The sequence below is a fragment of the Macaca mulatta genome, chromosome 5 (genome assembly GCF_049350105.2).
Source record: "Macaca mulatta isolate MMU2019108-1 chromosome 5, T2T-MMU8v2.0, whole genome shotgun sequence".
NCBI lineage: Eukaryota > Metazoa > Chordata > Mammalia > Primates > Cercopithecidae > Macaca > Macaca mulatta.
The window spans coordinates 47,564,086-47,578,047 of NC_133410.1; the positions used below are offsets into that span (position 1 = coordinate 47,564,086).

Here is a 13,962-nt window from a genome sequence, read left to right on the forward strand (position 1 = left end):
GTCAACTACTATACTTAATAATAGAAATGTTTGGTGAGGACATAGAAAAATCAGAGCTGAGAAAACAAATTTATTTATTTTTCTCCCAAAAACATATGTATATCAGAAATGCTTTTTTCTTCACCTTTCTCAGTGGACCGAGAAATTCCTTTTTTAATTTAAAAATATACCATAGTTTTCTTAAAAGATGCAAATAGTCCACAGTAAACATTTACCTCACAGCTAAAATTGTACATGTCCTAAAATTCAAAGTGGGTCAGTAGGCCATACAACCAGGCCTACAACCTAGGAAGATAAAAACACAGTCTGCAGCATCTTCAGTTTATCAGTAAACAAATGTAGGATTCCCTCTTATGAGTAAACAAACAAACAAAATACATATATATACATAGCACGTACCTTGTCATTCCAAAGTCCGAAATTTTTACTGTGCATGTTGAACTGACCAAACAATTCCTTGCCGCCTATGGAAAGAAGAATCCAAGTTTGAATACAAGTTTTTATTTCAAGAGTTTTTCCTCTCCTCTTCCTTAGGTTATTTGGACCCCACGCTACCTGTCTGTGTGGACAGCCAAGTCATTTTTATGGTGATATCCATCAATGGTATAGATTCAATAGTTTGCCTTCGTATTTTTTTTGAGACAAGATCTGGCTCTGTCGGCCAGGCTGGAGTATAATGGCACCATGTTGGTTTACTGCAACCTTCCCCTCCTGGGGTCAAACCATCCTCCCACCTTAGCCTCTTAAGTAGCTGGTACTACAGGCACACACAACCACGCCCAGCTAATTTTTATATTTTTGGTAGAGATGGGGTTTCACTATGTTGCCCACACTGGTCTTGAACTCCTGGGCTCAAATGATCCACCCACCTTGGCTTCCCAAAGTGCTGGGATTACAGGAGTGAGCCACCAGGCCCAGCCTGCCCTCAATTCAGTCTGAAAGATGATACAACTATAAATCTTGGCATAAAAATAGTGTATATTTGTTAACATCTTTATAGGAAAGCCCAAAATACATAACAGATAAGGCATATTGATTTTATATCTTTGGGATCTCTAATACATAATAAAAATTAAGAAAAGATAATTCAACACTGATTTCACTCAAGATAATTATTTACAGTGATAATTTCATATTTCTTAAAATTATCACAATGAACTGAATATATGCTATGTAGAAACAATGTATTTGAGGCCAAAGCAATTCATTCTCAGCAACTTAATCAAGAAAATCATTGATTTGATTATTTAGCCTCATGTAGGTAAACTAGATAAAATATTTGATAGAATTTTCCTCTTTTCAGCTAATTTGTGGTTCAATTAGTTAAGCAACAAAAGCAAGAAACTTGAAATAATAAATCACAAGGAACCAGTTTAGAAGATGCCAGCAAGTCCTAGCAATGACCAAACCACAAGAAAAGTTCTTGATGGGGAAAAGACTCATTGTTCACTGACATATTTTAAGTAGCATATAGGGAGATAAAATAGAACACAAAAGAAAATGAGCAAATAAGGGAAAAAACAGGAACAGGAGGGCCTGTCAGAATCCACTTGGAGCAAATAAAATGACCAGAACTGTCACCCAATTGTTATCCGCAAAGACAAACCTGCACAGACTAGGAAAGTGAGCCAGTTGGAGTTGATACCGTATTCACCCATTCAAAAATTTGCTCATTTCTCCTAGGTGCTGGATACCGGGAAATGTGCCTTTAGGAAATTTTTTTTAATGATCTATCTCTGTAATAGCAATAGTTAACATTGCTGAGCTCCTCTACATGCTAGACACTGTTTATTAATTCATGTAATTCTCCCAACAAACCCATACGAGGAAGGTGCTATAATTAATACCACTTCACTGGTTAACTAGCTTGCCCAAGCTCTCACAGCTAGTAAAAAACAGTATTTCAACCCAGCTAGCCTGGCTCTAGAGTAGTCGTTCTCAACCTCAACTTCACATGGGGCTCATCAGGGGAATTTTCAAAAAACATTGATGCCTGGGTTTCAGCCACAGAGATTCTGATTTAGTTGGTCTGGGGTATGGCCTGGCTATTGCAATTTTTCTAAAAGCTTCCAAGTAATTGTAATGCATACCAAAGTTTGAAGTTTGAGAATGACTGTTTGAAACCTATGTTCTCAATCACTGCATGGTATCTCAGACATCTAGGCCTTGATCTCAAAGACTCTAAGTCTCATAAGATAGACTCTAGTATTTGTGTAAACGATGTAAATAATTAACTATTGGGTGACGCAGTAAATAGCAAATGCCCTGAGTGTTCCAAGCCACGGGTAGGATAAGCATACTTCCCAAGGTGTGCTGAGGCCAATGTAACTATGCCCCCTTTTTCTCCCCAAAATACTCCAGCCTGTACAGTGAGTAATATGATCACTTTGATCATGTGTGATGAAAGCACAGAATTACTTCCAAGGGGCAATATCAGGGATTTCTCATAGACTTCTCCAATTCTCATTTGAGTTAATTTTTAGATTTCAAAATCAGACATGGAAGGACATAAGGACATCAAGGGAATAGTGTGAATATCATGAATAAATGTGGAATGGACAGAAAGTGTTACTCAAGGGGAGGTAGCAATGCAGGGAAGCAGTGCTGTTAGCATATGGTTTGGGTAAGACAATCATTTATTTAAATAGGAATGTTCTGAGCATTACAGAAAAAAATAATGTAGCATTCCTAGTCTTTTCAATAATGCCAGCAGTGCTCTTGCAATCCTGTTAGGGCCAAACTACCTCCACATCAGGAGCCGTTATGCCCCTAGGTGACATTCTTTAGATAAAGTTGGAGACTAAAACTGGAAATTGTTCTTCACTGTTGTATCTCCAGTGCTTAGCAGAATGCTTGGCATATACTAGGCACTCGATACATGTTTGATTATGGCTTGAAAGGGAAAAAGGTGGAAGGAAAGAAAGAAGAAGGAAGAGAAGGAAGAAGGGAGAGTGGAAAGGAAAGGAAATCAGTTTTAGTCACATGATAAGTTAGGTGGTTAATTAGTTCAAGGCATAGAGTAAAGCCTTACTTGACTATGAAATCACCTTTGCAAAATTATGACTGAGAACCTAACTGACTCCATCTTGCTTTTAACCTCCAAACTGTCCTTGTTCATTCCTGGGCATAGGCTAAACTAACTTTGGGTGGAATTTATAGTTTATAGTTTAAAATGAAGATGATAACAGCCCTTTCCCAAACAAACCTCCCTCTTGCCTGGGGACTAGACTTCCTTTGTAGGACTAACAAATTAGCCACAAGATTAGAAATTATGGTCTAGGAGTCAGACAGCTGGAGGCTACAAGATTCTGACTCTCCTTAAACTGCTCCTAAGATCAGTGCTTGAGCTATTTTGCAGGCCCTGCACTTGATGGATCAGCTAGCACCACCCAGATCGATTAACTGGCTCACCTGATCTTCTGGCCCCCACCCAGGAACTGACTCAGCATGAGGACAGCTTCAACTTCCAATGGTTTCATCTCCTACCTAACCAATCAGCTCTCCTGGCTCACTGGCTTCCCCCCACCCACCAAATTGTCCTTAAAAACTCTGATCCCCATATGCTCGGGGAGACTGATTTGAGTAATAATAAAACTCCAGTCTCCTGCACAGTCGGTTCTATGTGAATTACTCTTTCTCTATTGCAGTTCCCCTGTCCTGATAAATGGGCTCTGTCTAGGCAGCAGGCAAGGTGAACCCATTGGGTCTTTACAGCAACAGCATCAATGCGCAATTAAAAACAAAGTTACATTTTACAACAAATTGCATGAATAGGTAAATGTTTAAAAATTAAATCAAGGATACATTATTCAAAGTATTGAAAGTAATTGTCACATCCTTCTGAATATTGGTACGATACATTTTAAAAAGTAAATTTGCACCATACTTACCAAATCCCTATGAATATAGCCATTCCTCTCCAGATATTCCATTCCTTCACATATATCCTGGCATACACTCAGTAGCATTTCCTTTCTAAGCTTTCCTTTATTCTCCCTGAGATAGTTAAGCAGGCAGCCATTTTCCATGAACTCTGTCACAATGTAAAGGGGCTTCCACTGTGTACAGACCCCATAAAGTTGCACTAGCTTTGAATGAGATAATTTCCTGGTGAAGAAAAACATACACCAGTGAGCAGAATTGTGTTTGCATTTTAAAATGTTTGAACACAACCGGTAATATTTACCATCTATTTATCACTCTCATTATCAAGATAAGATGAAAATCCACCCAAACACAGAGAAAGTAATGCAGCTTCCTTGCCACTTAATGCACTGAGAATGTGGGGTCAAGAGTTTAAGTGGTAATGCCAAACGCAGTGTGGAAACAGAATATTACATGCACCACATTCTACGTGTCAGCATTTTATTTTTCTCTTCTTCATTTTATAATCCTTTTGTTTCTAAACGCTGTTTATCCGTTGAGCAGATTTCCTTTCCTGTTCCTTGAATTCCAGCTTTCCTACCTGCAGCTGTCCAGATGAAAAATTTTGGACAGACAAGAGGGAGGAAAGAGTGACTAAAAAAAGAAAACAAAAATTAAATTCTAAAGCATGAAGTTCTTTAAAAGGAAATTTTTAGATAAAGTTGGAAACTAAAAAACATTTACCAACATGAAAACTTGCAGTGCACACACACACACACACACACACGCCTTGAATGTTGCCTATTAAAATATACCCAGAACTTTTTAGTTATCTAGACTTCAAAAGTTTACTGGTTTTGTGCACGTGTGTGTGGAATATTATATTCAATCTCTAAAAGCCTTTTATACCAACTAGTCATCATGGAAAATAATATTCAAATTAACACTTATAATTTTAGAAGACGTACCTTGTGTCAAATGTGCCTTGAAAATTTATTGCTTCTTTTCATTCTTTTCATTCATAAATGTAAAATAAAATCAGTGACTTGGGAAGACTGTGTACCTTAACACAATGTATATGAATGATTTTTGACTCATTATCATAAAATTAGCTTATGAAAACACTCCAGTTAATGTGGAAGAGAGGCATTCAGAGAACTTAACATTATCTTAATTTGGAGATATATGTATATGTATTATATTTTGTCTGATTTACTTTTTGAATTCATAAAGTGTACTTTCAGTTAAGGGATGCAGTTTACATGTATATAGCGTAAGTGCAGAAAAGCAAGTCTTGAGATGAAATATTAATTTGCCACAGGAAATCCACCAAGTTGATACCCACATGGAAGCATCTGAGAATTGAAACATTACTGCATTTGCTTATCAAGATCACTGGTAAAAATCTAACAGAAATAAGGCAAACCTTTATCAGAAATCAGGCAAAGACAAACTCTCATATGATTCAGTCTAACAAATATGACAAATATTTCTCACAAGCACAGAAAGATGCAAATGGAAAACCTACATTCTTGTATGTTATAACTCTAGGACTTCTTAATACACATTATTTCTCAGTTTAGAGAAGTATGTGGGATTCATCATAGGCCAAACACACATTTAAATTCATTTAAATTTGTTATTTAAATATTTTCAGACCCTTTACAGGCTTCTCCAGTTCTCCTTTTCTAATTATTCTCTTTCCCTAAGTAATTGCATTAAGTTTCAGGGTTTTAAATATCATCTCTGGTGACCACTCTCAAGTTAATACCCTCCACTCTGACCTTTTTTCTGAACTCCAGACTCATATATTTACCTCACTACTTGATCACACCTAATAAATAACAGTCTTCTTAAATCCAACATGTCCAAAGCAGAATTCTTAATTTTTTCCCCTAAACCTGTTTGGTCTTCCCCCATCTTTGTAAATGGTGCCACTCTTTGCCTAATATAATAATGTACACCAAAACCTTAGCATCATCTTTGTTCCTCTGGTTTCTTCCGACTACCTACCACATTCAATTTATCAGCAAGTCTTGATGACTTTATCTCAAAAATGTATCCTGAAACAATTCTCCTCTTTCCGTCTTTTGCCCTCTAACATATATTAGTTTTCCAAGAGTGTGTTGATAATTATGTTCATCAAGGTCACGTTTTTTGTGCCCAGACAGTTCACAGTTTTGATTTCAATTAGAAGCTCTAATGATGTTTTGTTGTGGGACTGCAGGCAAATTACATAATGTAAACCAAAAATAAAATTCTAAGCCCCTAACCATCTCAATGGACTCCTCCTCTTAGCCAAGGGCATTCCAAAGTTAACCTGCAAAACTAGTTCAGGCCACGATGGGAAGAGGGAGTTGGACATGCCTCATAACCATTAACATCAACACAGACATTGAGACTGATAGAACAGACTCTTCAAGTCTAATAAGAAACATTTACCTTCTATTTTCCCTGAAACCTTCTACCTGGAAGTTTCATCTGCATAATAAACACAGACCATCTGTGCTGGTCTCCACAATTCTTTATAGTAACCCAGACATTCCTTTCCATTGATTTCAGTTCTTTGGATAATAACTCAACCAACTGTCAATCAGAAAAACTTTGAATCTGCCTATGACTTGGAAGCCCCGACTGATATGGACAGGAGACAGGGAAATATTGGGTAGAAGAAGGCAGTTTCCCCAGGAGAGTCCTCACCCTCAAGCCTAGATACCCATGGCCATAAATGAGAACAGCCATTCCTGTTTTTGTGCCCCAAAAGTTGCTTTTTGACCCAAAACGTCCCCATCCTGTACCCATATAAATCGCAAACTCCAGGTCCAGAAACAGATGAGGAGACGAATAGACAAACAGCAGAATGGTAGAGCAGAGGAGGGGAGAAGAGAAAAAACATCAGGAGGAGTTCGGCTGGACCAGTTAGAGAATTGGCTGTTGGATGGCCAAACTCCAGGGGAAGATCATCTTCCCAACCCATCCCCTGTCCAGCTTCCCATCCATCCTGCTGAGAGCCACCTCCAACACTCAATACAACCCCACATTCATCCTTCAAGTTTGTGTGTGACCCAATCTTCCAGAACACTGGACAAGAGCTTGAGATACACAAAGCTGTCACACTGGCCCCCTGCCCTTGCAAAAAGGCAGAGGGTCCACTGAGTTGGTTAACCCTTAAGCCATCTGTGGATCACAAGGCTAAAAGAGCACACTGTAACACGGGCCGACTTGGGCTTTGGGTGTTGCAGACACCCAACCCTAGATGCTGCTGTTGGGTTAGAGACCAAAAGCACTCACCCTGATTCCTGCACCTGCCCATCTGCATGCTCCCTATCCTGTAAAAGGTTTGAGATCATGGTGGCTGAACAGAGAGCCACACCTCTGTTGCATGTCCTGCAAGTGGGGGCCAGAAAACTCTCCTGTTTCACCACTCCCTGTTGTCCTGCCTTTCCCGACCAAACCAATGTACATCTTACATGGATGGATTGATGTCTTATGTCTTCCTAAAATGTGTAAAGCCATTTTTACATTTTTGCAGGCCAATCACCTTGGGCACATATCATCAGGACCTCCTGAGGCTGTCATGGGCATGTCCTTAACCTTGGCCAAGTAAACTCTTAAATTAATTGAGCCTTGTCTCAGATACATTTTGGTTTGTAATAAGCCTTCTAAATTTTCTCTTTCTTATCTATAAAACTGGGATCTTAATAGAAGCTATCTCTTGGAATTGTGGTGAGGATTCATTAACTCATTCAATAATCCATAAATGTCTTTTAAGCACCAACTACATGCTAGTCATCCTTTTAACACTCACCAGGTTAAACAGGACAAATAAATAAAAGGTTCTATTATTAGAGAGCTTGCAAGCTAGTGGGGGAGAAATAAAACTACACAGGAAGCTTCAGAATATGACAAGGACTTTGATGGAACTAACACAAGGTGATACAACAGAAAGCATTTGGCAGTGGGTATGCCAGCTTAAACAGAGTAGTCAGAGGAGACCTCCTGAAAGAGGTGGTATTTAAACCACACACGGAAAGGAGCTAATATGTGCAAAGCTGTGTGTCCTTGGTAGATAGTATGTCAGTGCACGTCAACTATTTTAAAGATAAATATATTTGCAATAGGATGTTAGAATGGAAGATTTTCTGCCTCACTTTTTAGAAATCAGGGATGTGTGTGTGTGTGTGTGTGTGTGTGTGTGTGTGTGTGTGTGTGTGTATGACAGGGTCTCACTCTGTCACTCAGGCTGGAGTGCAGTGGTGCCATCATCATGGCTCACTCTAGCCTCAACTTGTTGAGTTCAATTGATCCTCCCACCTCAGCCTCCTGAGTAGCTGGGACTATAGGTGCTCACTACCATGCCTGGGTAGTTTTTTTGTTTTTTTGTAGAGACGGGGTTTCACCACGTTACCTAGGTTGGTTTCAAACTCCTAGGCTCAAGTGATCCTCCCACATTGGCCTCCCAAAATGAATCGGGGGAAATATTGTCCTCAAAGATCCTGACCTCAAATGCCCAATGAGGCTTGTACCTTTCAAGAATTCTCTCATTCGGACATTAAACATCTTCAATTCTTTCTTGTTTGACAGAGATTCAAATATGGTTTTAACTCCCCCTGAATCACTTGTCTCCCATTCATTCTTTTTTTATTATGCCTATTTAATCCAACGCAGGAATACAATTTTTGTCCTTTAGGTGTAGAAAAACCATGGTAAGATGTAGACAGCTACAGGAAGCAAAGGCCAGCTAGAGATAGGTGCCTGAGGCACCTAGGGACACAAAAACATCATTGGGAAGCTGGTGTCACTGCAAAATTGTGTTTGTAACAACTTCTCTTGGAATTCATTCTATTGTAAGTGAATGGAAAGGATATTTTGATAGGACCCCCAGGGTATGGGTTGAGAGCCCCAAGGGATACACTTACTTTGCCTTTGAAAGAGAATAGGTTCAGTTAATCTCCTCTGATTGTTGTTTGCTTATTTGTTTGTTTGTTTGTTTGTTTTTCTAGTTGGAGTCTACAAGTGTGGGTCAGAACTAAACTTCTCTGGGAAACAGAGCAGAATCTAAATACTGCCATCTGGAGTTTTTCTTCTTCACAGCATTGTTGTTCCTCTAAATAAACATTGAACAAATATTTAAAGAATGTTAACTTAAACTATGGTCAAATTATTGGCCTGTCCTGGCCCAGCTCAGGTTGTTACAGTTAATGAGCCACAGAAATGGGTTCAACTGAGTCAAAATGCTGTCCTGGGAAATCACAGAAGAGTTGTGTCCAATGGTCTACAAAGAGCCACTTCTTTTAAAGCTCTGGACACTTATATCCTCTGAAAGCAAATACTGTTTTATCCTTAAAAAAAAAATTAACTCTTTTTGCCCACTGGAGGATGCCCTTTCAAAAGATGAGTAGTATATCACTACTAAGACATAACCATCATTTTTGCTTCTGGGAAAAGGAGAAAAAAAACAGTACTTGTAAAGTACCTATTCTTGAGCTGAAAAGAACACGCTTGTCACTGATACCGACAGGAGGCAGGGAAATACTAGGTAGAAGAGGGCAGTTCCCCAGAAAAATCCCCACCTTCAAGCCTGGAAACCTGTAGCCCTAAATGGGAACAGGCATTTTTATTTTTGTGCCCAGATGTTGCCCTTTCCAAGACTGTTCTAGCCTGCCACACCCCTGTCCTGTGCCCATATAAACCCCAAGCTCCATTGGCAGGTGACAGAGCAGTGCAGCACAGAAGAAGAGAAGAGGAGGAGTGTCTGAACATTGAGGAGTTCTGCTGGGGGCGGTTAGAGATTGGCTGCAGAACAGTCGAACTCCCAGGGAAGATCATCTTCCCACTCCATCCCCTTTCCAGTTCCCCATCCATCCCGCTGAGAGCCACCTCAATAAAATCTCTGCATTCACCATCCTTCAAGTCCGTGTGACCTGATTCTTCCTGGGTGCCATACAAGGACCCAGGTATCGAGAGGGCAGGATGCAAAAGGCTGTCACCCTGACTTTCCACTGAAGTGGTTAACACTTAGCCATCTGCAGATGGAAAAGTTAAAAGAGCAATGTAACACCTCCAGACACTGTCGTGGGGCTGGAGCCCAAAAGCGCTCACTCTGGCTCACCTGCATGCTCTCCATCCCGTAAAGGGTTTGAGCACACAGTAGCTGAGTAAATGAGCCACCCCCTTCACAAGGAGTTCTGCAAAGGTGTCAAGGGAGTTCTCCTGTCTCATCACTTACATAAATTCTCTTATTTAATTCACACATTGATCCAGTGAGGTAGGTACTCTCATCCCATTTTATACATGAGGACATTGAGGTTTGGAAATACGAAATAATTCACCCAGGTCACACAGAGATCAAATAAGGTACCTGGGTTACACAACGAGCTTGAGCAAAGTTGTGACACAAATCCAGGTGTGGCTGCCTCCAAAGCTCATGTTGTTTCCATGACACCAGGGCATGATATTTATCAGTGTGTTGTTTATACGTACATCATCACTTTGGCCTCTTCAATGAAATCCTCTTCAGACATGGAGCCTTCATTGATGGCCTTGATAGCTACCTGGATATGTGACCGCCATTCACCTAAATGGACCACTCCAAATTGACCACTTCCAATCTCCTTTATAAAAGCCAACTCAGATGGATCTATCTCCCACTTTTCTGAAAAAGTAAAACATCCATGTTACAAGTAGAAAGAAAGAATGCTAAAATATTAGGGCTGGGAAAAGTTTAGGAATTATCTATTATTTGACAGAGAGGTTAAATAATGTACAAAGTGGAGAGGATCTCAAGCCATTTTAATACTCTATGACTTAAATGTAATTCAAGAACTCAAGTTTCAAAACACAAACTTTATTTATTTGGTGATGTTTGTATAACAAATTAAGGATAGCAAAATGCACTCTCTGCTCCCAAAGAGAACAGTGAACACACTTCTGTGCCTCTCTAAACTAAACCTACCAAAACTAGACCTGGGACCCAAAATATTTATGTTCCCAGTCTGGTTTTTTTTTCCTGGTGAGTAAACTTGTAAGGTAAATAAAACTGTGATTTCAGTTCCTCCTGTTGTTCTTCTCACTCCATCCCTAAAGGGCTTTTCTCCCTTGGTATCTTTTCTTCTTAGGGAAAAGTCCAATGAAATCATTTAATAAATTCAGTGTTAGAAATCTAACCCACATATATCTAAGAGTATATCTGAAGTGAAATTTTTACTGTATATTTCTCATTTTATAGAAGCAAATTGGGAAAAAATAAACTGTTTTTAAAATAACCTTCTTGAAAACTGTGCCAAACTTAATGGTTTAGGGTCTCCTTTTTATACAGCAATACCACCATCTGCTGGAACTTTCGAATAATGCATTTAAAAGAATTAATTGTAAAATCTGATAGTCCCTTCTACCAGCTGTGCAAAGTATTCCCCCTCCCTATAGAAGGTATGCTTTATTTTATTATTATTATTATTATTATTATTAATTTTTTTTGGAGACAGTCTCACTCTGTCACCCAGGCTGGAGTGCAGTGGCGCAATCTCAGCTCACTGCAAGCTCCACCTCTTAGGTTCAAGTGATTCTCCTGCCTCAGCCTCCCAAGTAGTTGGGATTACAGGCATGCCACCACGCCTTGCTAATTTTTTATATTTTTGGTAGAGATAAGGTCTCACCACGTTGCCTAGGCTGGTCTCAAACTCCTGAGCCCACCTCAGTCTCCCAAACTGCTAGGATTATAGGCATGAGCCCCACACCAGGCCTTATAGGTATGTTTTAAAAGTAACATGGGAGGATATATTCATGGCCTTCGAATTGGCATGCATTTATTCAACAGAATATAACCACAAAGAAAAATATTGATAAATTATACTTCATAAAACTTCCGTTCATCAAAAATACCCTCATTAAGAAAGTAAAAAGTTAAGCCACAGAAGATATTTCTAAAATATACAACCAACATAGAATTCTTATTCTGAATATAAACAAATCAACTAGAGGAGACATATACCCTAACTTTTTTAAGGGTAAAAAATTTGAATGGAGTATTCTCTCATGAAGACAATATCCAAATGGCCACTAAGCCAAATTGATCAAAATAATTAGTCATCAGGGAAATGTAAATTTAGACCATAATGAGATACTACTACACACCAGATTGGCTAACATGTTAAAAAAAAAAAAAAAAAAAAAACCTAGAATAAAATATTGGCAAGGGCAAAGGTATAGAGCCACTAGAACTTATATATAGTTGATAGGAGTGTAATTTGGTGTAAGCTCTTTAGAAAACTGACTGTATCTACTAAATCTAAACATATGCATAGCCTATGACCCAGCAGGTCTACACTTAGGCACATATCCAACATATACTGGAATGTAAATGTGCACTTAACTTCATCAAAACACACACAGAAATGTTCTTAACAATATTATTTGTAAGAGCCAAAAATTGGTAACAACCCGAATGGCCATCTACAAGAAGCACAGCTAAATAAGCTGTGGTATGTCATGCAGTATAGCACAGCACCACAGTGAAAATAAACCAGCCCTACCCAGAACCATGGATGAAATTCACAGATGTAATGAGGTGAGGAGGAAATCAGACACAAAAAAATGCAGTGTCCAATTCTGTTTATATAACGTAATCAAACCAGACAAAACAAATCGAGCTATAGACTTATGACTTATGAGTTGTACACTATTCTGTTTGTTTTTAAATTTTTTAAGTTTATTTTTAAGAAATAAAAAAGAACCATGTTTAACTTAAGTAAATTGTTAATAGTAGAACTTTGAATTATATATACTATCTGTGGGCCAGAGGACTAATACAGGCAACAATAATAGCCAGAAATCCTGCTTCCATCCCACTTAACTTAATGAGATCCTGAGTCCCAGTTACTTGTTTCCCAATATAATTGTGTTATTAATTTTTTTTCAGTATATTCTGAATCCCACTACTGAGAGAAGTTTAAAGGAGTAAAATGTCACCAAATTAGAAAATAGGATTCCCTGGCACTTACTTATTCTCACAGATTTACAAATACCAATTTGCTAGAAAGTGGTTCAAATTGAACTTTGTGCACATTCTGTTAGAAAAAAAGAAAAAGATGAAGAAGATACTTTGAGCAGCTCTTTTTAGTAGCTTCTCTTGGAGAGGAATCATTTCCCAGGCACCCTTGTAACCAAAGAACAACAACCCAAATATCCAAATGAAAAGAATTGTAATTTATCAAAAGGGTGAAGATTAAGGCTCCTGGTAATGTGACAGTAAAATCTGAAGTAAAACTGAAGCATTTCTCCCCAAACTTTAAATTGTCCTTATGAGATGTACGTATTTAAACAGTCTCAGAAGGATGATGTAAACTTTGAGAAGAAATGTTTCTAGATAGACATTTCAGAAGTGCTGATAGTTCAAAGAATCAATAGGGAACTTAGAGTAGATTCTTTTTTCTCTCTCTCTCTCTTTTTTGAGACAGAGTCTCACTCTACTGTCCAGGCTGGAGTGCAGTGGCATGATCCTGGTGTAACCTCTGCAGTGTAACCTCTGCCTCCTGGGTTCAAGCGATTCTCCTGCCTCAGCCTCCCAAGTAGCTGGGATTACAGGCACCAAACCCAGCTAATTTTTTGTATTTTTAGTAGAGGCAGGGTATCACCATTTTGGCCAGGGTTGTCTTGAACCCCTGACCTAAGGTGATCCACCCACCTTGGCCTCCCAAAGTGCTAGGATTACAGGTGTGAGCCACCGCACCCAGTCGGACTAGATTCTTTACTACTGGATTTGCTATTTTACTTCAGCATGTGTGCACACTTTACCGTAGCTAAACCCAGCTGTGGCTGGTAAACAACTGCCCATCAGCCCAACTGGATATCGGAGACGGGTCATGAGACCTAAGGAGAAAGAGAAATCAATATTTCAAGCCTAGTTGCTAATACAGAAGAAAGAATGAAATATACTAGAAGATAGTATCATTCTTTAAATAATTAAATAACTGGTACAAAATTCATTGTACCAGTTAGTCCATTTGCTTATTTTCCCATTTGAAAAACATTTTCCAAAAAAAAAAAAAAAAATGCTCATTGTATACAATTTAAAGAATCTAAGAAAGTATAAAGACGACC

The 13,962-nt window shown here is 38.8% G+C and overlaps 1 protein-coding gene across 4 annotated transcripts in view; it reads right to left on the reverse strand.

Annotated features, from left to right (window-relative positions):
- TXK (TXK tyrosine kinase) overlaps positions 1-13,962 on the reverse strand; it is a 77,104-nt gene that overhangs the window by 10,840 nt on the left and 52,302 nt on the right. For all 4 annotated transcript variants that reach the window (XR_013417841.1, XR_001444768.3, XR_003729625.2 and 1 more), the window contains exons 9-12: positions 13,657-13,731; positions 10,348-10,519; positions 3,891-4,107; positions 400-464 (exon numbers count right to left, since the gene is read on the reverse strand). Coding sequence is in view for 1 of the 4 variants with exons in the window: in XM_015138338.3 (XP_014993824.3) it covers positions 400-464; positions 3,891-4,107; positions 10,348-10,519; positions 13,657-13,731 (529 nt within the window). In the remaining 3 variants the exon portion in view is untranslated. The remainder of the gene's footprint in view (positions 1-399; positions 465-3,890; positions 4,108-10,347; positions 10,520-13,656; positions 13,732-13,962) is intronic.